The sequence below is a fragment of the Scyliorhinus canicula genome, chromosome 9 (assembly GCF_902713615.1).
Source record: "Scyliorhinus canicula chromosome 9, sScyCan1.1, whole genome shotgun sequence".
Lineage (NCBI taxonomy): Eukaryota > Metazoa > Chordata > Chondrichthyes > Carcharhiniformes > Scyliorhinidae > Scyliorhinus > Scyliorhinus canicula.
The window spans coordinates 157,602,681-157,627,616 of record NC_052154.1 but is presented as its reverse complement, the minus strand read 5'-3'; the positions used below and the strand labels follow the sequence as shown (position 1 = coordinate 157,627,616).

The following is a 24,936-nucleotide window of genomic DNA, read 5'->3' as shown; positions in this document are numbered from 1 at the left end:
TCTTTAATACCTGTCATAATGTCAACACCAATTACCCAATGTTAGGTACAGCACAGGTTCAATATGATGTAAATTGTTGCATCCCATCCAACACTGCAGTGCAGGTAAAGTGGGCTAGGGACACTGTCTGTACACTGCCCCATCAAATACTCATTACAGGTTCCATACAGCACTGGTTAGCTACATCGTAAAGCTCTCTCTACACTCCCCCACCAAACACTCCCATAATGGATGCAGCACAGGGTTAGATGCCAAGTAAAGCTCACTTGTGCATTGTCCTGTCAATGTATTTTCACCCAACTTCAGAGGACTATCTCCTCTTCAGGGTGATATTTTACTGTTTGTTATGATAGTCACTGAATTAGACTGACAGCCGTTTCTGGATGGATGTGGGCATCACTAGCAAGGACTGCATTTGTTGCCTAACCCTAATTGCCCTTGAACGCTTTAGCCTGCTAAGTAATTTCAGAGAACAGTTAAGAGTAAACCATATTGCTTTGGTTAGTTCAGCAGTTTTGTTTCATTTTTACATCAGGCAGCGTTGTACCGGGAATGTGAGTGGCCAGTGTCTGACCCATGCAGTAAGGCTGAACTTTCAGATTGCAGCAGTTTTATTATTTTTGAATATTTCAATGCAATAAAAGCAATAAATAACAAGAGCTTCAGACCATGGTTATCAGGCTGATGATTTTGCCTATTAATTTGTGACTGAAAAGGATTTTTTTTGGCATCAATTTTTGTCTAGGACTGGAAGGATCATCAGCATGTGTGTGGTCAACCGACAGCACTCACTGTGCAGGCAGAGGAGGTGCAGGTGACAGAGGTCGATGTGGAGAAAGTCAAAGTCTGAATGTCCCCTCTAAGAATTCAGCGCATCGACTTGAGTGAGTGAAAGGGACATGGAGTTCGGCACTGTGCCACGCTGTGAGGATACGTGTTCTTACTCTGCAGGCTGGACCTTTTATTGTCCGGATATGCTCCAGTTTGGCAGAAGGTTGATGCCTGCTCGTTTCCAAATGTTGAGTGCCCAGGGAAGCAGATTTAGGATTACTCCTATATCATATGAACCTACTTGATGTCTGACTGCAGAAGATGTCCTGTAAAAACGTCACAAACTGAGCCTTGACTCATAACTCAGCCATCGCTGCCTGTTCCTAGTTGTTTTTTCTCCTTGGTCTTATACAGGGACTGAGTTACTGCTCATTGCATTCACTCACTCATACGCATACCTTCATCCTCTCGCACACTCATTCACATGTTCACTAACTCACATCCTTCCACTCCCTCACACTCCCGCTCACACACTTCGACTCCCTCACGCTCCCACTCACACACTTCCACTCCCTCATGGTCTCACTCACACACACTTCCACTACTCCCTCATGCTCCCACTCGCTCACTTCCACTCCCTCATGCTCCCACTCGCTCACTTCCACTCCCTCATGCTCCCACTTGCACACTTCCACTCCCTCATGGTCTCACTCACACACCCTTCCATTCCCTCATGCTCCCACTCGCACCCTTCCACTCCCTCATGCTCCCACTCGCTCACTTCCACTCCCTCATGCTCCCACTCGCTCACTTCCACTCCCTCATGCTCCCACTTGCACACTTCCACTCCCTCATGGTCTCACTCACACACACTTCCACTCCCTCATGCTCCCATTCGCTCACTTCCACTCCCTCATGGTCTCACTCACACACCCTTCCATTCCCTCATGCTCCCACTCGCACCCTTCCACTCCCTCATGCTCCCACTCACACACTTCGACTCCCTCACGCTCCCACTCGCTCACTCCGACTCCCTCACGCTCCCACTCTCACATTTCCACTCCCTCACGCTCCCACTCGCACACTTTCACTCCCTCACGCTCCCACTCGCACACTTTCTCTCCCTCACGCTCCCACTCGCACACTTCCACTCCCTCACGCTCCCACTCACACACTTTCTCTCCCTCACGCTCCCACTCGCACACTTCCACTCCCTCACGCTCCCACTCACACACTTCGACTCCCTCACGCTCCCACTCGCTCACTTCCACTCCCTCACGCTCCCACTCGCACACACGCACACTCTTCCATACCCTCAACATGCATATTCACACACACGTGTGGAGAAAGTCAAAGTCTGGATGTCCCCTCTAAGAATTCAGCGCATCGACTTGAGTGAGTTACTCACATTCTCAGGCCCATCCTCATATGCCCACTCGACCTCTCATATTTATGCTCTCTCGTAGCCTCAAACACACACATACCCTCTCATATCCCAACACCCTCCCATGCACCTTTGTCTGGTTCAAGCGAGGTGACCTGAGGGAGGAGAACAATCTGGTTAGGACGAGGGCCAATTGATTCGGGGATGGGCTGTGAAATCTGGTTGCTTGTGTTTTCTATAAATTTCAAGGGTCCTGCTGATGAGTTTTTGCTGCTCAGGAAATTAGATGGTTGCATTTGTAAGTTACATCTGATGAGCTCTATTCTACACACCTTATCTCATCCAGTGAGGACTGTGAGCTCTTGTCATTTCCTATCTTTAACCTGCAGACTGACCACATTGTCTCCCTGTAGTTTACCTGTAGGAGGCGCCCTTCTGGGGAAAAGAACAATTAAAAGGCTCGTCCTTGATGCGATGATTGTGTACTTAGTGATGTTGGACTTCGGCTTTGAGCTTCGGGATAGAATTGCAGCATTCCCATTGAGGAGTCCTGGAGCTTGCAGTGTGTCTTTGTAGATGAAACATTGTTCAGACATACTTAAACAAATGGAAATCGGAGGTTTGTATAACCAAGAGCCCGATTGAGCTAATGAGTTAATGAGTTTACACCATCACTGCGATCCTGGATTGAGGAGACAGGTCGTATCTCAAATGCAGTATACCAAAAGTTTTGATGTCACTTGTTTTGTTATTGGAAAAATTTGAATTTTGTAGTAAACTATATTTTTAATTCAAATGAATGCTCATGCTTGAGCAAATCAAGGAATGAAGAAACACTGTGTAATTTACTGGCACAAAATGTATCGTAATAACCGGGCAGAGACTGTGATCAAACAGGACCACTGAGAAGGTTCAATGAAATTAGGAGCAGTTTTCATGGGAGATTAACCACTACTGATTAATCACTTGTTGTAACTGTAACTTCACACTCGAAGGATTACAGCAATATTTGTGTGTGTGTGGACTATTTTTGGCAGTCCAGACATTAACTGGATGATTTTTTTTTTAATTTGGGAAACTGTGTTTCCGAATTGCTTCTCTCAAGGAGCTGTGAAATTCACAATGAATGGGAAGTCTCTGAGAGATTAAAGCAGAATGCCTCCTTTCTGGGAAAGTGAACCTATTTTGCCAGTGAAAGTGAATGCTTGTAAATAAGGGTATAAGTTGATGTGAGGGGTGTTTATACATAGAGGGAAAATTGCAGGTTACGGTAACAGATGCCCTTCCCACCGAATATTACTTTTGATAAAAACAGGCTTAGCCAATGTACTTTATATAATTTCTTGCAATCCATTATCAAGTTATTCTTGTATTTTGTAAGTTTTCTGTATTTTTAATTGTCACGAAGCATGCTTTGCTGTACATGTTCAGTAAATGATGATAGTGTTTTATATAAACTTTCTCAGTGTCAAATATTTTTTAAATCTGAGAGGTGATTCCAGCATGTGGTGCTGTGTCTGGGAGTGGAACTTGTTAAATGGGTCTACTTGGTGAGTCGGAGATCATGAGTTTTGTACTCAAAGTGTGTTCCCTGTAAATTCCACATCACAGAATCAGAACATGCTCTCTCCAGCAGCAGACTGAGCATTGCTTCAATTTCCAATGATTTCACTGCACACTATAGAAAAACTTTTATTGAACATTTACAGAGTTATTAATTTGCAGACACCATCTGAATCCAGAAGGCAGCAGGACCTGGTGTTCTGCTATGCAGAACTTCATTGATTTAGGCGGCTAAGCCTTCCTGGAGATTGAAGGAAGACATACACACCCCTGGATATGTGTGCTATACAAAACACCCATAAATGTAAGTTGTGGCACCTGGAGGGTCAGTGCCTTACTCCCACCACTGTACAACACTCGCAGTAAATGTTCAATGACCTCCTCGGTCTGACAAGATAACATACTTGTGGTATCTCTTCAATTTTGCCTGCTGGGCAACAGAACAGTCTTCACCTTCCTTACAACAACCGCCAGTGACCTCTTTGACAACTTGGTAGCAGCTGTGGACAAACAAGACACAGACTATGCAAGCGTTGTGAGTGATCACAGTCTCTTGATGGTGAGCCAAAGAAGATGGAGTCAGTGCAAGACTCAAAGGTCAAACTTGAAACTGTCAAACTAGCAGTTTCATAGTTTTCACTTTATTTTATGTTAAGAAGCTCTATGTGGTTATACTTCCAAATTGTTATGTATGTGGCTGTTAAAACTAAAAATTGAGCAATAACATTTTAATCAGAAGAGTGTGACGTTATCATGTCCGTCAGTCATATCAGCACTATAATGAAGGACAGTCGGTCATACTGCACTGTGGTTAGAGACAGTCAGTTTATTGAACTGTAGTGAGGGACAGGCAGTCATATTGCACTGTAGTGAAGGACAGTCAGTCATATTGCACTGTAATGAAGGACAGTCAGTCATATTGCACTGTAGTGAGGGACAGTCAGTCATATTACACTGTAGTGAGGGACAGTCAGTCATATTGCACTGTAGTGAAGGTGAGTCAGTCATATTGCACTGTAGTGAAGGACAGTCAGTCATATTGCACTGTAGTGAGGGACAGTCAGTCATATTGCACTGTAGTGAAGGTGAGTCAGTCATATTGCACTGTAGTGAAGGACAGTCAGTCATATTGCACTGTAGTGAAGTACAATCAGACACATTGCACTGTAGTGAGGGACAGTCAGTCATATCGCACTGTCGTGAAGCACAGTCAGCTATATTGCACTATGGTGATGGACTGTTGGTTATATTGCACTGTAATGAGGAACAATCAGTCATATTGCACTGTAATGAGGAACAATCAGTCATCTTGCTCTCTAGTGAGGATGAGTAAAGTTATATTGCACTGTAGAGAGGAACAGTCAGTCATTTGCACTGTAGTGAGGGTATCAGTAATATTGCACTGTAGTGAGGGTATCAGTCATATTGCACTGTAGTGAGGGTATCAGTCATATTGCACAGAAATGAAGGACTGTCAGTTATATTGCACTGTAGTGAGGAACAGTCAGTCATATTGCACTGTAGTGAGGAACAGTCAGTCATATAGCACTGCAGTGAGGAACAATCAGTCATATTGCACTGTAATGAAGGACAGTCAGTCATATTGCACTGTAGTGAAGGACAGTCAGTCATATTGCACTGTAGTGAAGGACAGTCAGTCATATTGCACTGTAGTGAGGAACAGTCAGTCATATAGCACTGCAGTGAGGAACAATCAGTCATATTGCACTGTCGTGAAGGACTGTCGGTTATATTTCACTGTAGTGAGGGTGAGTCAGTCAGACTTATTGCACTGTAGTGATCGACTGTTGGTTATATTGCACTGTAGTGAGGAACAATCAGTCATGTTGCACAGCAGTGAGGAACAATCAGTCATATTACACAGCAGTGAAGGACTGTCGGTTATTTTGCACTGCAGTGAGGAACATTCAGTCATATTGCACTGTAGTGAGGGCGTCAGTCATATCGCACTGTAGTGAAGGACAGTCAGTCATTTTGCACAGTAGTGAAGGACAGTCAGTCATATTGCACTGTAATGAAGGACAGTCAGTCATATTGCACTGTAGTGAGGGCGTCAGTCATATTGCACTGTAGTGAAGGACAGTCAGTCATATTGCACTGTAGTGAAGGACAGTCAGTCATATTGCACTGTAGTGAGGGTGTCAGTCATATTGCACAGTAGTGAAGGACAGGCAGTCATATTGCACTGTAGTGAAGGACAGTCAGTCATATTGCACTGTAGTGAAGGACAGTCAGTCATATTGCACTGTAGTGAGGGTGTCAGTCATATTGCACTGTAGTGAGGGTGTCAGTCATATTGCACTGTAGTGAAGGACAGTCAGTCATATTGCACTGTAGTGATGGACAGTCAGTCATATTGCACTGTAATGAAGGACAGTCAGTCATATTGCACTGTAGTGATGGACAGTCAGTCATATTGCACTGTAATGAAGGACAGTCAGTCATATTGCACTGTAGTGAAGGACAGTCAGCCATATTGCACTGTAGTGAAGGACAGTCAGTCATATTGCACTGTAGTGAAGGACAGTCAGTCATATTGCACTGTAGTGAAGGACAGTCAGTCATATTGCACTGTAATGAAGGACAGTCAGTCATATTGCACTGTAGTGAAGGACAGTCAGTCATATTGCACTGTAGTGAGGGTGTCAGTCATATTGCACTGTAGTGAAGGACAATCAGTCATATTGCACTGTAATGAAGGACAGTCAGTCATATTGCACTGTAATGAAGGACAGTCAGTCATATTGCACTGTAGTGAAGGACAGTCAGTCATATTGCACTGTAGTGAGGGTGTCAGTCATATTGCACTGTAGTGAAGGACAATCAGTCATATTGCACTGTAATGAAGGACAGTCAGTCATATTGCACTGTAGTGAAGGACAGTCAGTCATATTGCACTGTAGTGAGGGACAGTCAGTCATATTGCACTGTAGTGAAGGACAGTCAGTCATATTGCACTGTAGTGAAGGACAGTCAGTCATATTGCACTGTAATGAAGGACAGTCAGTCATATTGCACTGTAATGAAGGACAGTCAGTCATATTGCACTGTAGTGAAGGACAGTCAGTCATATTGCACTGTAGTGAAGGACAGTCAGTCATATTGCACTGTAGTGAAGGACAGTCAGTCATTTTGCACAGTAGTGAAGGACAGTCAGTCATATTGCACTGTAATGAAGGACAGTCAGTCATATTGCACTGTAATGAAGGACAGTCAGTCATATTGCACTGTAATGAAGGACAGTCAGTCATATTGCACTGTAGTGAAGGACAGTCAGTCATATTGCACTGTAGTGAAGGACAGTCAGTCATATTGCACTGTAATGAAGGACAGTCAGTCATATTGCACTGTAATGAAGGACAGTCAGTCATATTGCACTGTAGTGAAGGACAGGCAGTCATATTGCACTGTAGTGAGCAGCAGTCAGTCATATTGCACAGTAGTGAGGGTGTCAGTCATATTGCACTTTAGTGAGGAACATTCAGTCATATTGCACTGTAGTGAAGGACAGTCAGTCATATTGCACTGTAGTGAAGGACAGTCAGTCATATTGCACTGTAGTGAAGGACAGGCAGTCATATTGCACTGTAGTGAGCAGCAGTCAGTCATATTGCACTGTAGTGAGGGTGTCAGTCATATTGCACTGTAGTGAAGGACAATCAGTCATATTGCACTGTAATGAAGGACAGTCAGTCATATTGCACTGTAATGAAGGACAGTCAGTAATATTGCACTGTAATGAAGGACAGTCAGTCATATTGCACTGTAGTGAAGGACAGTCAGCCATATTGCACTGTAATGAAGGACAGTCAGTCATATTGCACTGTAGTGAAGGACAGGCAGTCATATTGCACTGTAGTGAGCAGCAGTCAGTCATATTGCACAGTAGTGAAGGACAGTCAGTCATATTGCACTGTAGTGAAGGACAGTCAGTCATATTGCACTGTAGTGAAGGACAGTCAGTCATATTGCACTGTAGTAAGCAGCAGTCAGTCATATTGCACAGTAGTGAGGGACAGTCAGTTATATTACACTAGTGAGGCAGTCAGTCATATTGCACAGTAGTGAGACAATCAGTCATATTGCACTGTAGTGAGCAGCAGTCAGTAATATTGCGCTGTAGTGATGGACAGTCAGTCACATCGCACTGTAGTGAGGGACAACCAGTCATGTCACACGAATAAAATGGTTTTGTTGTTGAGCCGTGTGAAAAGATTTTGCACAGTGCGTTGAACTCCAAACGCTATGAAAGATTTTGTTGGATTACTGCGCAGCTATTAACTGCTTATCTTGATTTTAAAGTGGATATTATAAGCACCTGACCAACCATATTAGAGATGGAATACCATGGCAACCATCAGGCCTTTTGTGTAAGCTGTGACTTAGTGGGTAGCTCTTCCATCTGTGAGTCAGAAAGTGGTGGATTCAAGTCTCACTCCAAAGTCTTGAGCCCATAATCCAGACAGAAACCCCAGATGTAGTACTGAGGGAGCACTGCACTGTCAAAATGCCAGTACTGAGGGAATGTTGCACTTTCAACGGGGCAGTAATGAGCGAGTACTGCACTGTCAAAGAAGTAATCAGTGAGTACTGCACTGTTAGAGGGGCAGTAATGAGCACATACTGCACTGTTAGAGGGGTATTGCTGAGGGGGTACTCTACTACCAAAGGGCCATTGCTGAGGGCGCACTACACTATCAGAGCAGTATTGCTGAAGAAACGCTATACTGTCAGCTGTGCTGTCTTTCAGGTGAGACAAACTGAGGTGCATTCTGCTCTTCTAAATGGATGCAAAAGATCTGATGGTTACTGTTTGAAGAAGAGGTATTATTTATCCTCAACTATCATCATTAAAAACTAACCATCTGGTCATTGTGGGGGGGATGTCTTGTGCAAATTGGCTGCCACTTTTCCCACATTCTACCAGTGACAAAATTTCAAAAGCACTTTGGTAGCTCTGAAGTGCTTTTGGGGCATCCTGAGGTTGTAAGAGGCGATACATAGATGCACGTTTTTGTAAATTAGCACATTTAAAAAAGAGCAGCATATTCCTTTTAGTTTGTTACATGGACTGTGTGCAGGTGCTGATCATTGGGGTATTTGGAATGATTCATTTTCCCTCCAAAAATCTCGAAATGTGGAAATATTGGAATTTATAGTTAGCAAAAGGTAAGAGAACGTCACAGCAGGAAACAACTTTAATCACCTATACAAAATGAGCAGACACCACTATATATAATATATATATAGATATCATTTCGATATTTTGGTTTCACGTCAGCAACAGGGGTGAAGAACCTTCTTGAAGAAGTTCCTGAATTCCATGTTAAAGATGGTGTAGATGATGGGATTGACAGCGCTGTTGACATATCCGAGCCACGTTACGATGCTGAGGAGATGAGGTGAGATGTGGCAGGACTCACAAGTTGCTCTTGTTATGTTAACCACAAAAAACGGAGTCCAACAAAAGAGAAAAGCACCTGAAATGATAAGGAGGAGAATAATTGAAAGCCTGGGAGTGCTGGGAAATCACTGGTGCCATTTGCTGACAGTAAACTGAAACATGTGATTTACAAGGACAGGAACATTAGATTAGGGAATGACCAAATACCCCTGCCTAGAAATTAAATGATCATTGTGTGAATTCACATAGAGAAGAGATTCCTTCTGAAGCTGAAGATTAGACCAGCTCACGTTTTACCAAGTGAGTGGTAATGTAATGGAACTCACTGACCATGAGGGTGGTGGAAGCAGAGACAATGAATTATTTCAAAAGGAAATTGATGGTCACTTGAGGGAAACAAATTTGCAGGGCCTTGGGGAGGGGGAAATGGGACCAAGTGAATTCCTCCACAGAGCACCAGCATGGACTTGATGGACTGAATGGCCTCCTTCTGTGTCTTGGTGACTCTGCAGATATCTTTACTGTCCAACATCCTGAAAGGAATGGATCTAAATCTTGTGCTTAATACCAGGAAGGCTGAAGATATTGTGTTCAAATCCCAGCACGAAGACTGTTCCTTTGCCATTGACTCAGTCCTCCTCCCCCCCCCCCCCCCCCCCCAGCTGAGCACTCAGACCAATTCATGCCAAATCGATTTAGGTTTCAAACCCACACCCTACCCATTTCAGAGATGTTGCCCCACCTCTCCAAGCTCTCCTGTCTCTGCCTCATCCTCCTACCTTTTCACCTTTACGCCAAACTTAACTGCTCATCTCCTGTCATCACTAAACCTACAGTGGCTTTCTTTCTGTCAAAGCACTGAACTTAATCTTTTCTTAATTATTCATGGGATGTAGCCATCACTGGTAAGACTAGTATTTGTTACCCATGCCTTGAGAAATCAGTGGTGAGCCGCCACCTTAAACCATTGCACTCCATGTAGTATGCGTACATCCACAATTCTTCTCCTGACCCATCTCTACACTGCCTCATCCACCTGAAATTTATAGCTAATGGCAACCTTATGACCACATCCTGCGCACTTCAGATTTTGGGTGTTCATGTCACCCTGTCCCCTACCCCTCTTCAACCCAACATGTGAACACACCGAGGCTTCTGCCCAGGTATCTGCAAGTTTCTCACCAACTCTTAATTTGTCTCTATGAAGTAAAAGTTCTTAAATTTTCACTCTTGTTTTATTGTAATTGAGGTTTATAAGATTATTATAGTTTTGCAGTCTTTAAATTCAAGGTAAATTAAAGAGGTCATGTGATCTCTTCTGAAGTTTGGCTGACCGTAAACCTGAGTGGGTTGATTGTTAAAAATCAGAGGAAGGCCCTTTACTGAGAAGAAAGGGCAATGTTTTTATGCTTGGAGGCTCTGCATTCTCGGAGTTAACCATGAGTAGACCCCCAGTCCGCCAAAGTCCCAGAAAAGTGGTGCAGGTACTGTAAACGGTCCATTTACTTCTAACATGAAAGGGAGTTGTAATTAAAGATAATGAATTAACATTTCTTTCTACTTGGATGCAAGGTTGATGTGTTTCATGTTGCTATGGGGAAAGAGGCCCTTTTTGAGATTAGGTTACAGGCTTCCCTACATATCAGTGAAGAGCACAGACAGACAACAGATGTTCTGTGTGGCCTGCAGAGAGAAAAGGCTGCTTGGCTATGAGCTACCACAGCTGGATGCAGGATAGACTCGGTCTCTAATCGAAGAGGCACATCCTATAGCCTTCCACCAACTCCAGGGGATTTGTTCTGGCGTGGTCAAAAAGAAGAATCATCATTGGAACAGACACCACTATTGATGGTGGATTTAAGAAACTCTGAAAACTGAGGAAAGTACCTGGGGACAGTCACTTAAAGTTACTACATTGCAAGGCGGGGATTCATAACCCATTAGATTCTGGGAGTAACCAAAACGCTTGCTAAATGAATTGTAATTCTGTGGAGGTTGCGATGGATGGTGAGTTAACAAGGGAAATGTTACTTTCTGTAGTTAAAGTACAAGTTGCCTACAAATAAAAGTCAATTTTTTTAGTCAGTTTTTAAAAATAAATTTAGAGTAGTCAATTCAATTTTTCCAATTAAGGGGCAATTTAGCGTGGCCAATCCACCTAGCCTGCACTTCTTTTGGGTTGTGGGGGTGAAACCCACGCAAACACGGGGAGAATGTGCAAACTCCACACGGACAATGACCCAGAGCCGGGATTGAACCTGGGACCTCGGCGCCGTGAGGCTGCAAGGCTCACCCACTGCGCCACCGTGCTGCCCTTTGTTAGTCAATGTTAACAGTAAAGGTTTTAAAATGCACAATTTTAGCCATTACCTGGAATTTTAAATCTGTCTCTTAATTTCAAATTAACTGTCTCTTTAGAGCAAAAATTACACATTTGTGGTAGCATTGTCATATACCTCTCTGTACCCTCTCTACGTGATCACATCCTTCCTATAATGCAGTGCTCAGAACTGTACACAGTAATCTATCTAGCTGCCGTCTAACCAGTGTTTTATACATAACCTTTAGCATAACCTTTCCTACTGTTGTTTTTTTTGGACCATGGCTAATAAAGGCAATCACATCTGTCCTGCTTCCTACAGGTGTCAGCTGTGTGTGAGGTTTTAGCACACTTGCCTTTGCATCATAAATTTCATTCCAGGGCTTGAACGTAAAAATGAAGGTTGACACTCCAGTGCAGTACAGAGGTAGCACTGCATTGTCGGAGGTGCTGTCTTTCGGATGGAGATGTTAAACTGGAGCCCCATCTGCCTGCTTGGATGCCTTGGTACTATTTTGACATAGGCCAGGTATCCTGGCGAATATTTATCCCTCAAAGGACATCACAAAAAACAGATTATCTGGTCATTATCACGTTGCTGTTTATGGAAGTTTGCTGAACATATAATATCTGCAGTGTTTCCTACATTGCAGCAGTGACTATACTTCATAAAAATACTTCATTGGCTGTAAAGTGCTTTGAGATGTCCAGTGGTCAGAAAAGTCCTATATGAGTGCAAGTTTTAAAATTTACCTTCAGGGCTATGTGGACATGCGCATCAAGGTCCTCTATTCTCTACATTTTTCAGAATCTTGCCATTTATTGTGTATTCTCTTGTCTTGTTTCCCTTCCCAAATGCATTATCTCAAACATTTCCTAATTTAATTCAACTTGCAACTGTTCTGCCTACGTGACCAATGCATTCCTGAGTCCACAGCTGTCTTTCTCACTCCCACACGTGGCCCATTTTTCTATAATCTGCAAACTCTTTAATCATGCCTCCTACATCAAAGTCTAAATATGTTCTATGAAGACAAAGGGAGCCAGTACTGAGCGCTTTGGAACCCCACCGGAAACAGCCTTCCAGATCATCATGACACTTTTCCTGGGGGCCGGGTTAGCTGGTTTGCGATGCAGAGCGAGGCCAGCAGCGCGGGTTCAATTCCTGTACCAGCTAAGGTTATTCATGAAGGCTTCACGTCCCCAACCTTGCACCTTGCCTGAGGTATGCTGATCCTCTGGTTAAACCGCCACCAATCAGTTCTTCCCCTCAAAGGGGAAAGCAGCCTATGGTCATCTGGGACTATGGCAACTTTACCATCCCTTAGTGCCAGAAACTGCAGAATTGCAATTGTTATATCCTTGTTCAAAGCGAGGTGCAAGAATAGAGGCAATACACAGGTCTGTCAGTTTAATCTTGGTGATGGGAAAGCTTTTAGAAACAATAATTTGGAACATAATTAACAGTCACTTGGACAAGTTTGGATTAATTCAGGAAAGTTAGTGTTTAACTAACTGGATTCAGTTTTTTGATGAGGTGACAGAGATGGTCTATGAGGTGTATATAGGCTTCCAAAAGGTATTTGACAAAGAGGCACATAATAGGCTTTCCAGCAATGTAGAAGCCATGAAATAAAAGGGAAAGTGGCAGCACGGATTCAAAGTTTGCAGAGTGACAGGGTGTAGTGTTGAACAGTTGTTTGTCAGACTGAAGTTCCCTAGGGGTGGCCATATAGCCAACTGCTTTTCTTGATCTATATTAATGACCTAGACTTGGGCACAATTGAGAAATCTGCAGATTATACAAAACTTGGAAGTATTGTGAACTGTGAGATGAAGATGTATACAGGTTGGTGGTCTGGGGAATCTTGCCCTAGGTGTGTAAAATTGTTGAAGATTGCAGGGTAGGCTGAGAGATGGTTATAAAGGCATATGGCATCCTGGACCTCATAGAGCGAGAGTACAAAAGTAAGTTGTGATGATCCTTCTTGAAACACTTCAGAAAAGATGTGAAAGCAGAAAGATTTACAAGAATGATTCCGGTGAGGAGAGACTTCAGTTACATGGAGAGATTGGAAAAGTTGGAACTGTTCTCATTAGAGAAGGTTGGGAGGTGTTCAAAATCAGGAGGGATGTAAGTAAATAGGGAAAATCTGTTCCTTTTAGCAGAAGCGTCGAGAACCAGAGGACACTGATATAAGGTGATTGATTAAAAACAATAATTACGGCTAAAGGCAGATATGGCAATGTTTCAGGAGACCCACCTGAAGGTGGCGGACCAGGTCCGTCTGAGGAAGGGATGGGTGGGGCAGGTTTTCCACTCTGGGTTGGATGTGAAGAACCGGGGAGTGGCGATTCTGGTGGGGAAAAATGTGTCGTTTGAGGCATCTGAGGTGGTGGCGGATAAGGGGGGTAGGTTTGTTATGGTTAGGGGCAGGCTACAAGGAGAGAAGGTGGTACTTGCTAGTGTGTATGCCCCAAATTGGGACGACGCAGGTTTTATGAGGCGTATGTTGGGACGGGTCCCGGATCTAGAGGCGGGAGGTCTGATCATGGGGGGGGAACTTCAATACGGTGTTGGATCCTTCACTGGATCAGTCCAGCTCTAGGACAGGTAGGAGGCCGGCGGCGGCCAAGGTACTGAGAGGGTTTATGGACCAGATGGGTGGGGTGGATCCATGGAGGTTTGTGAGGCCGAGGGCACGGGAGTACTCTTTCTTCTCCCAAGTACATAGGGTCTACTCTCGAATAGACTTCTTCGTGGTGAGTAGGGGACTGATTCCGAGAGTGGAGGAGGCTGAGTATTCGGCCATTGCAATCTCCGACCACGCTCCGCATTGAATGGAGTTGGAGATGGAGGAGGTGCGGGACCAGAACCCGTTGTGGCGGTTGGATGTGGGGTTGTTGGCAGAGGAGGAGGTGTGTAGGAGGGTCCGGCAAGTATTGAGGGGTACCTCGAGGTGAATGATACGGGGGAGGTTCAGGTGGGGGTGGTCTGGGAAGCCCTGAAAGCAGTGATTCGTGGGGAGCTGATATCCATCCGGGCACACAGGGAGAGGAGCGAGAGGAGTGAGAGGGATAGACTGGTGGGAAGGATGCTGGAGATAGACAGGAGATACACAGAGGCAGCAGAGGAGGGACTGTTGGGGGAGAGGCGCAGCCTGCAGGCTATATTTGATTTGCTGACCACTAGAAAGGAGGAGGCACAGTGGAGGAAGGCACAAGGGGCAGTGTACGAACATGGTGAAAAGGCGAGTAGGATGCTGGCTCATCAGCTCCGCAAGCGGAATGCGGCAAAGGAAATTGCTGGAGTGAGAGACGAGAGTGGGAATGTGGTGCGGAAGGGGGTAGAGGTGAATGAGGTCTTCAAGGACTTTTACGGGGAACTGTACCAGTCGGAGCCAACGGGGGAGAGGAGGGGAATTAAGAGGTTCCTCGACGGGCTTTCTTTCCCGAAGGTGCAGAGGAGCAGGTGGAGGGGTTGGGTGCGCTGATTGAGCTGGAGGAGCTAGTTAAGGGGATAGGGCAGATGCAATCAGGGAAGGCACCGGGGCCGGATGGGTTCCCGGTGGAATTTTATAAAATATTTGTGGACCTAGTGGGCCCCTTGCTGGTGCGGACACTTAATGAAGCGTGGGAAGGGGGGATTTTGCCCCCGACGATGTCGCGGGCGCTGATCTCGTTAATCTTAAAGAGGGACAAGGACCCCCAGCAGTGTGGTTCATACAGGCCCATATCTCTCCTCAACGTAGATGCCAAGGTAATGGCAAAAATCCTGGCCACCAGGATAGAGGACTGTGTGCCAGGGGTTGTACACGAGGACCAGACAGGGTTTGTGAAGGGAAGGCAGCTGAACACGAATGTGCGGAGATTGTTGAATGTCATCATGATGCCGGCGATTGAGGGGGAGGCAGAGATAGTGGTGGCGCTGGATGCGGAAAAGGCCTTCGATAGAGTGGAGTGGGGGTACTTATGGGAGGTGTTGGGGAGGTTTGGATTTGGTGAAGGGTTTATTAGATGGGTGAGGCTGCTATATGAGGCCCCGATGGCGTGCGTGGCCACGAATGGGAGGAGGTCGGAGTACTTCCGGCTTTACCGAGGGACCAGGCAGGGTTGCCCCCTGTCCCCCTTGTTGTTTGCATTAGCAATCAAGCCGCTGGCGATGGCGTTGAGGGATTCAGAGAGGTGGAGAAGTTTAGTACGAGGTGGGGAGGAACATAGGGTGTCGTTGTATGCCGATGACCTGTTACTGTATGTGGCGGACCCGGTGGGAGGGATGCCGTGGGGGATGGAGCTGCTAGCTGAGTTTGGGACCTTTTCAGGTTATAAACTAAATTTAGGTGTGAGGTGTTTGTGGTGCACCCTGGAGACCAGGAAGAAGGAATTGGTAGGCTCCCGCTTAGGCGGGCAGGGGAGAGTTTTAGGTACCTGGGGGTGCAGGTGGCCAGGGACTGGGGGACCCTTCACAAACATAATTTCACCAGACTTGTAGATCAAATGGAGGAGGAGTTCAAGAGGTGGGACATGCTGCCATTGTCGTTGGCGAGGAGGTTGCAGTCCGTCAAAATGACGGTGCTTCCAAGGTTCTTGTTCCTCTTTCAGTGCCTGCCCATCTTTATCCCCAGGGCCTTCTTTAGGAGAGTGACTAGCAGTATCTTGAGCATTGTGTGGGCACATGGGACTCCGAGAGTGAAGAGGGTTTTCCTGGAGCGGGGGAGGGATAGAGGCGGGCTGGCGCTGCCCAACCTTTTGGGGTACTATTGGGCGGCCAATGTGTCAATGGTGCGTAAATGGGTGATGGAGGGGCGGCGTGGAAAAGAATGGAGATGGCGTCATGTAGAGGTACGAGCCTGGGTGCCATGGTAACGGCGCCGTTGCCGCTCTCCCCTAAGAGGTTTACCACGAGCCCGGTGGTGGCGGCGACCCTAAGAATCTGGGGACAGTGGAGACGGCATAGGGGGGAAACAGGGGGCTCGATGGAGGCTCCACTGGGTGGCAATCATCGGTTCATCCCAGGGAACAAGGATGGGGGATTTAGGGGGTTGCAAAGGGTGGGCATCAGTAAATTGAGGGACCTGTTTATTGGTGGGAGGTTTGCGGTCCTGGGGGAACTGGAAGATAAATGTTCAGATACTTGCAGGTAAAGGTGTTTGCTAGGCGACAGGTAGAGGGATTCCCTTTGCTGCCCTCGCGGGGGACGATGGACTGAGTGCTTTCGTGGGTGTGGGTCGGAGAGGGGAAGGTGTCTGACATCTATAAGGTAATGCTGGAGGTGGAGGAGTCGTCAGTGGAGGAGCTGAAGGCTAAATGGGAGGGGGAACTAGGGGAGCAGATAGAGGATGGGACTTGGGCGGATGCCTTGGAGAGAGTCAACTCTTCCTCTTCATGTGCGAAGCTTAGCCTCATCCAATTTAAGGTGCTGCACCGGGCCCACATGTCCGGGACTAGGATGAGTAGGTTCTTTGGGGGTAAGGACAGGTGCACCAGGTGTTCGGGGAGTCCAGCGAATCGTGCCCATATGTTCTGGGCATGTCCGGCACTGGAAGAATTCTGGAAGGGGGTAGCGGGGACGGTGTCGAGGGTGGTTGGATCCAGGGTCAAACCAGGGTGGGGACTCGCGAATTTTCGGAGATGCGGTGGAGCTGGGAGTGCAGGAGGCGAAAGAGGCCGGTGTTCTGGCCTTTGTGTCCCTAGTAGCCCGGCGGAAGATCTTGCTACAGTGGAAGGATGCGAGGCCCCCAAGTGTGGAGACCTGGGTCAAGAACATGGCGGGATTTATAAAGTTGGAAAGGGTTAAATTTGCCCTGAGAAGATCAGTACAAGGGTTCTATAAACGGTGGCAACCTTTTCTGGACTTCCTGGCTCAAAGATAGGTATCTTGGTCAATAGCAGCAGCAACCCAGGGAGGGGGGGGGGGGGGGGGGGAGGGGGGAGGGAGAGAGAGAGGGGGGGGGGGGCAAGGGGGGGTGTTCCTAACTATAGTTTCTATATATTTTTTCGCTATGGTTATGTAACTTAACACTAGGTTAACTTAAGTTGTTGTTAATATGTTGGGTTGTTCATTGAGGAGGGGCGAAGGTTTATGATTGTTGTTATTACCGTTATCGTTGGTATTTTAGTATGGTTTGATGTTGTGTGAATTCAACATTTTTCAATAAAAATTATTTTTAAAAAAACAATAGTTACATGAGGAATGCCTTTTTTATGCAGCAAGTGGTTAGAGTCGGGTATGCACTCAGTGTGTGGAGGAGGCAGATTCAACTGAAGTTTTCATAAAGGAGTTGAAGAATTATGGATTCCCAGTGATGTTAATGCAATTTTGAAGCTATTCCTCGTGATGGTAATGCAAATTCCCCATATTCCCGGGTGATATTAATGCAAATTCCCCACTATTCCTGGTGATATTAATGCAAATTCCCCACTATTCCTGGTGATATTAATGCAAATTCCCCCACTTTATGGACTCCTCTTTTATCCCTCCATCCATCTCGAGGCCCCATTAACCCACCCTCACTCCCACCCGGGCCTGAGTCCTGGCAGTGCCAACCTGGGCATGTTGACACTGCCAGCCTGGCACACTGACTGTGTTCTTGGCACACTGGAATTGCCACCCTGGTGGCAATGGTCTGCAAGATCCCCCGGGATTCCATCACGCCTGGTCCATGTTTGTGGAAACCTGTGCTAAATGATGCCCAGTCAAAGTCTTCCTGGCGTGGCCGTTGACTCACGGGTTCCGGATGAAAGTGGAGTCCGGGTATTCAAATGAGCTTAATGCCTTATTTAAATATGCTGATCTGAATTACACCTTCGCTGGGTGTGATCCAGAATGAGCCAGGCTGGGCAAGTTGGGTGACTTGCAATTGTCACAGCGCCGAGCCCGATTTGGGGCTCTTACGGGATTCACCCAAGGGTGCAACGCGGTGGCTAAATCGTGCCCATAACCTCATTTCGTTTTGTGTCCTTTTTGCTGTCCAATTCTTGAATCTTCCTTAATCTTGCCATTCGCACCACCTCTGCACACACCTTTTAATCCTTTGCTTGACAAGTATCACTTTGACCTTGTGCCATGAAGCCTTTAGTCAGTTATCCTCTCCACCCTTCCACCTTTTCCTTTGTGTTCTTCTTCCACACTGTTCTCCCTTTCACTTTGAAAAAATGTATTGTTTCACGGCATGTGACCATCGCTGGCAAGACCAGCATTTAAAGCCCATCCAGAATTGCCCTTGACATAGTGGAGGTGAGCGGACTTCTTGAATCACTGCAGTCCGTGTAAATTGATATACCTACAGTTCCGTTAGGGAGGATTTTGACTCAATGACAGTGAAGGAACAGTGATATAGTTCCAAATCAAGGTGGTGTATGGATTGGAGGGGAACTTGCAGATGGCAGTGTTCCCAAGTACCTGTTGCCCTTGTCCTAGATGGTCGAAGGTGCTGTCAAAGGAACTTTGATAAATTGCTGCAATGCATTTTGTCAATAAAACACACTGCCCCGCTGTGCACCAGTGGTTGAGGACATGAATATTTCTTGAGTGTTGTCGGAGTTACACTTATCCAGGCAAGTGGAGAGTAATCCATCACATTCCTGACTTGTGCCTTGTAGATGGTGGACAAGCTTTGAGGAGTTAGGAGGTGGGTTTTTCACCACAGAGTTCCCAGCCTTTCACCTACTTTTGTAACCAGAGTATTTATATGGCTGGTCCAGTTCAATGGTAACCCCAGGATGTTAATACTAGGGAATTCAGTAAGGGTAATGCTATTGAATGTCAATGGGAGATGGTTAGATTCTCTCTTGTTGAAGAGTCATTGCCTGTCACTAGTCTGCCCAAGCTTGAATGTTGTCTAGGAATTGCTGCACATGGACATGAGCTACTTCAGTATCTGAGGAGTCATGAATGATGCTGAAAAACCAGTCTTAAAAACATTGACCCTCACATAAAAATACTCCTTGCCTCTGTCTTAAAAGAGCAACCCATTATTTCTTAAACAATTGGACGTGGCAAGTTTTGCACACGTGAAGTTGGAGGCAGCTTGAGTGAGGCAGCCAGAGTGAGGATTGAAAGTGTAATTTGGAGCAGTGTGGTAATTCGGTGCAGAGTGGAAGGAGGTGCTTTTTCCCTTTTTGTTTTGTTTTCTTTCTTCATGCTTTGTAACTGTTAATCTGCAGGGAGAGATCCAGAGAGCATCCTGGGAAGGTAAGTGATATAAAGACCTACCTCAGGCATCTGCAGCGATAAGTGAAGATAAGAGTTTAATATATTTTCTTAAAACCTAGGGGGGTAGTGATTTTGATCAATAAGCAGATGTCATTTGAAGTAGGGAGCATTGGGGTGGGTGGGGGGGGGGGGGGGGGGGGGGTGTAGGTATGTTCTGGTGAGTGGGAAACTGGAGGGGATGCCGGTGGTATTAATGAATATCTATGCACCAAACTGGGGAAGATCCCGGACCTGGACTCGCACAACTGATCATGGGTGGGGTGGGGAGGGATCTTTAATACAGTTATAGATCTGAGGTTGGATTGATCAAGTTCAAGGACAGGGAGGGTGCCAGCTGCGGCGAAGGAACTAAAGAGCTTTATGGAGCAGATGGGAGGGGTAGATCCGTGGACCAAGAGCGAAAGAGTTTTCTTTTTTCTCCCATGTACAGAGTGTGCTCCCGGATTGATTTTTTTCATTTTGAACAGGGCTTTGCTGGCGGGGTTGGTGGATGCCGGGTATTCGGCGATTGTTGTGTCGGACCATGCCCCACACTAGGTGGATTTACAGGTGAGCAAGGGGTGGGGTGGTCAGCGCCCGCAGTGGAGATTGGATGTAGGACTGTTAGCGGATGAGGAGGTGTGCGGGTGAGAAAGGCCATCCAGAATTATTTGGAGATAAATGACACAGGGTAGGTTTCGGTAGCAACGGTATGGGAGGCATGAAGGCAGTAGTTAGGCGGGAGCTGATTTTGGTACGTGTTCAGAGGGAAAAGGTGGAGCGGGCAGGGATGGATAGGCGGTTAGGGAGATCCTCCAGGTGGAGAGAAGGTACTCGGAAGCCCCGGAGGCGGGGTTATTGATGGAGCGGCAGAAGCTGCAGATGGAGTTTTGTCTGATATCCACAGAAAGGTGGTGGGGCAGTTGAGGAAGGCCGAGAGGGGCAGTATATGAGTATTGGGAGAAGGCCAGTAGGATGCTAACACACCAGCTCAGGTAAAGGAGATGGCCAGGGAGATAGAAACAGTGAAGGACAGAGGAGGGAACACGATTTTGGACCCAGCGGGAATAAACGGGGTGTTCAAGGAATTTTACAGTTGGCTGTATGAGTCGGAGCCCACAGCTGAGGTGGAGGGGATGAGGCACTTCTTGGAGGGCTTGGAGTTTCTGAAGATGGAGGAAGGGTTAGTGGAGGGGCTGGGAGTCCCGATTGGGATTGTGGAAGTAGTAGAGGGATTGGAGGCCATGTAGTCGGGAAAGGCCCCGAGACCGGACGGGTACCCAGTGGAATTTTATAAGAGGTTTTCTGGGGTACTGGGTCTGATGCTCGTGAGGGCATTTAATGAGGCAAGGGAGCGGGATGTTCTTCCCCCAACAATGTCACAGGCTTCGATCTCATTGATCCTGAAGAGGGAGAAGGACCCAGAACAATGCGGGTCATGCAGACCAATCTCCCTACTAAATGTTGACGCCAATTTGCTGGCCAAGACTTTGGTCTCAAGAATAAAGGATTGTGTTCCAGGGGTGATGGGGAGGAGCAGATGGGATTTGTCAAAGATAGGTAGTTAACCGCCAACGTTAGAAGGCTCTTGAATGTCAGCATGATGCCGTCCGAGGGGACGGTGTTGGAGGTGGCCGTCGCTATGGACGCGGAGAAAGTCTTCGATTGGGTGAAGTGGAAGTATTTGTGGGATGTCCTGGGGCGGGTTGGGTTTGGGCAGGGTTTTGTAGACTGGGTCCAGTTGCTGTATCAGACGCTCATGGCAAGTGTGCGGACGAACCAGGTGACCTCGGAATATTTTAGACTGAGCCAGGGAGATTATGCGGATCTCAGGGAAATTTGGCCGGTTCTTGGGGTATAAGTGAGGTTGTTGTGATCCAGGCAAGGGGGTAGAAGAGGAGACTGGGGGGGGGGGTTCTGATTAAAGTGGTGGGAGGGAGTTTTCGATACTTGTGAATTCAGGTGGCACGGGGATGGGAGCAGTTGCATAAATTAAATCTAGCCCAGTTAGTTGAGCGAATGAAGGAGGACTTTCGGAAGTGGGATATGCTCCCGTTGTCACTGGTGGGGAGGGTACAGACCGTAAAGATGACGGTTCTTTGTTTGTTTTCCAGTGTCTCCCTATTTTTATACCAAAGACCTTTTTTAATCGGGTTAATGCGGGTAATTTCTGGGTTTGTATGGGCAGGTAAAACCCTGCGAGTAAGGAAAGTGCTGCTGAAGTATAGTCGAAGTGGGGGAGGGTTGGCCCTACCGAACCTTTGCAATTACTACTGAGTGGCAAATATAGCCAAGATCAGGAAGTGGGTAGTGGGGGAGGGGTCGATATGGGAGCAGGTAGAGGCGGCATCATGTAGGGGTACAGGTTTAGGAGTACTGGTAACGGCACCTCTGCTGTTCTCACTGGCTCGGGACTCTGCAAGCCCGGTGGTGGTGGCGGCTCTGAGAGTTTGGGGACAGTGGCGGAAGCATATGGCAGTGGAGGGAGCGTTGGTGTGGGCTCCAATTTGTGGCAATCACCGGTCGGATGGGGGGGTTTGGAGGTGGCAGAGAGCAGGGATTGAGAGGCTGAGGGACCTGTTTATTGATGGGAGCTTTCCTTGTTTGGAGGATCTGGAGCAGGAGTTTGAATTTCCGGGGGGAATGGGTTTCGTTATCTGCAGGTGAGGGACTTTGTGCGAAGGTAGGTTTCGACCTTTCTGCTTCTACCGCCACAGCGGATCCAGGATAATGTATTTTCTAAAAAGGGGGTGGGGGAGGGGAGGGTCTCAAAACTTATAAAGTACTTATGGAGTGGGAGGGAACCCAGATAGGGGAGGTGAAGCGCAAGTGGGAAGATGAGCTGGGTAAGGAGCTAGAGGCAGGTCTGTGGGAGGATGCTCTGAGCAGAGTCAACACATCCTCATCATGTGCCAGGCTCAGCCTGGTACAATTCAAGGTGGCCCACCGGGAACACATGACAGTGGCCTGGATGAACAGGTTTTTTGGGGTAGAGGACAGGTGTGTGAGGTGTGCGGGAGGGCCAGCAAATCATGTTCACATGTTTTGGGCATGTCCGAAGATTAGGGGATTCTGGCAGGGATATGCCGATGTCATGTCCACGGTGCTAAAAATAAGGGTGGCACCGAGTCCAGAGGTGGCGATCTTTGGAGTATCGGAAGATCCGGGAGTCCAGGGGGTGAGAGAGGCTGATGTTTTGGCCTTTGCCTCCTTGGTAGCCCGGAGACGGATTTTATTAGCCTGGAAGGACTCGAGCCCCCGAAATCGGGGGTGTGGGTTAGCGTCATGGGTGGGTGTCTCAGGCTTGAGAAAATTAAGTTCGCCCTGAGAGGATCAATGTTAGGGTTCATCCGGAGGTGGCAGCCGTTTATCAACTTCTTCAGGGAAAACTAAACTGTTAGCAGATACAATAATAAGGGGGAGAGGGTTATGCAGGTTGCATAAGATAAAGATGCATGGTGTTAAGGGTAAAGTAGTAGCATAGATAGAGGATTGGTTAATTAATAGAAAGCAAAGAGTTGGGATTAATGGGTGTTTCTCTGGTTGGCAATCAGTAGCTAGTGGTGTCCCTCATGGGTCTGTGTTGGGCCCACAATTGTTCACAATTTACATAGATGATTTGGAGTTGGGGACCAAGTGCAATGTGTCCAAGTTTGCAGACGACACTAAGATGAGTGGTAAAGCAAAAAGTGCAGAGGATACTGGAAGTCTGCAGAGGGATTTGGATAGGTTAAGTGAATGGGCTAGGGTCTAGCAGATGGAATACAATGTTGACAAATGTGAGGTTATCCATTTTGGTCGGAATAACAGCAAAAGGGATTATTATTTAAATGATAAAATATTAAAGCATGCTGCTGTGCAGAGAGACTTGGGTGTGCTAGTGCATGAGTCGCAAAAAGTTGGTTCACAGGTGCAACAGGTGATTAAGAAGGCAAATGGAATTTTGTTCTTCATTGTTAGAGGGATGGAGTTTAAAACTAGGGAGATTATACTGCAACTGTATAAGTTGTTAGCGAGGCCACACCTGGAGTATCGTGTTCAGTTTTGGTCTCCTTACCTGAGAAAGGATGTACTGGCGCTGGAGGGTGTGCAAAGGAGATTCACTTGGTTAATCCCAGAATTGAGGGGTTCAGATTACGAGAGCTTGAGTAGACTGGGACTGTACTCATTGGAATTTAGAAGGATGCGGGGGGGGGGGGGGGGGGGGATCTTATAGAAACATATAAAATTATGAAGGGAATAGATAGGATAGATGCGGGCAGGTTGTTTCCACTGGCAGTGAAAGCAGAACTAGGGGGCATAGCCTCAAAATAAGGGGAAGTAGATTTAGGACTGATTTTAGGAGGAACTTCTTCACCCAAAGGGTTGTGAATCTATGGTATTCCCTGCCCAGTGAAGCAGTTGAGGCTCCTTCATTAAATGTTTTCAAGATAAATATAGATAGTTTTTTGAAGAATAAAGGAATAAAGGGTTATGGTGTTCGGGTGGGAAAGTGGAGCAGAGCCCACAAAAGATCAGCCATAATCTCATTGAATGGCGGAGCAGGCCCGAGGGGCCAGATGGCCTACTCCTGCTCCTAGTTCTTATGTTCTTATGTTAGCGAGTACGGGGAGTTAGTTTAGTTTAATTCAGTTTAGGCAGGATCAGCTGGAGGAGATGGAGGGACTTGGATGTGTGTGTGAGCTATGTTGGCGGGGTATGGTTGTTGGTTGGGGGCTGTTACGTACTGAATTATGTTTACATTTGTATTTGTATCTTTTGTTGTTGCAAAACCATAAATGCCTTAATGAAATGTTTGCCAAAAATATATATATTTTCTTAAATAATTTAATTGATGGTACAAATGTTGTTTAATGAGGTCAAGTGCTGCACTTGTGAGATGTGGGAGATACGGGGCACTGCCAGCGTCTCGACTGACTACATCTGTAGGAAGTGCACCCAATTGCAATGGCACCACTCTGGCTCTGTTGTTAAGCAGGGTGGGGCAAAGAGTGCTAGAGCAATAGTTATAAGGGACTCTATAGTTAAGGGTACAGATAGACGTTTCTGTGGTCGTGAAAGAGACTCCAGGATGGTATGTTGCCTCCCTGGTGCCAGGGTCGAGGATGTCTCTGAATGAACACAGGACCTTTAAAGGGGGAGGGTGAACCTCGTCAAAAAGAAAAAGGATGCTTTTGTATGGTCTAGAAGGGTGGGCACAGTCGAAACTCTTGAGTATAAAGAAAGTAGGAAGGTACTTAAGCGGGAAATTAGGGGGGCTAGGAGGTGTCATGAAAAGT

The 24,936-nt window shown here is 46.6% G+C and overlaps 2 protein-coding genes across 7 annotated transcripts in view; one reads left to right on the top strand and one right to left on the bottom strand.

Annotated features, from left to right (window-relative positions):
• Positions 1-3,623, top strand: part of LOC119971823 (deformed epidermal autoregulatory factor 1 homolog) — a 126,123-nt gene extending 122,500 nt beyond the window's left edge. For 3 of the 6 annotated variants that reach the window (XM_038808017.1, XM_038808015.1, XM_038808018.1), the window contains one exon: positions 746-3,612. In XM_038808017.1, coding sequence (XP_038663945.1) covers positions 746-850 — 105 coding nt within the window. In that variant the 3' untranslated portion in view covers positions 851-3,612. Of the gene's footprint in view, positions 1-745 lie in introns of all 6 variants that reach the window. The other 3 variants (XR_005461920.1, XM_038808016.1, XR_005461921.1) reach the window with 3 other exon arrangements.
• Positions 3,624-3,831: 208 nt separating this feature from the next.
• LOC119971824 (D(4) dopamine receptor-like) overlaps positions 3,832-24,936 on the bottom strand; it is a 102,045-nt gene continuing 80,940 nt past the window's right edge. The window contains exon 4 of the mRNA XM_038808020.1: positions 3,832-9,219. Within this exon, the coding sequence (XP_038663948.1) occupies positions 9,017-9,219 (203 nt within the window). The 3' untranslated portion in view covers positions 3,832-9,016. The remainder of the gene's footprint in view (positions 9,220-24,936) is intronic.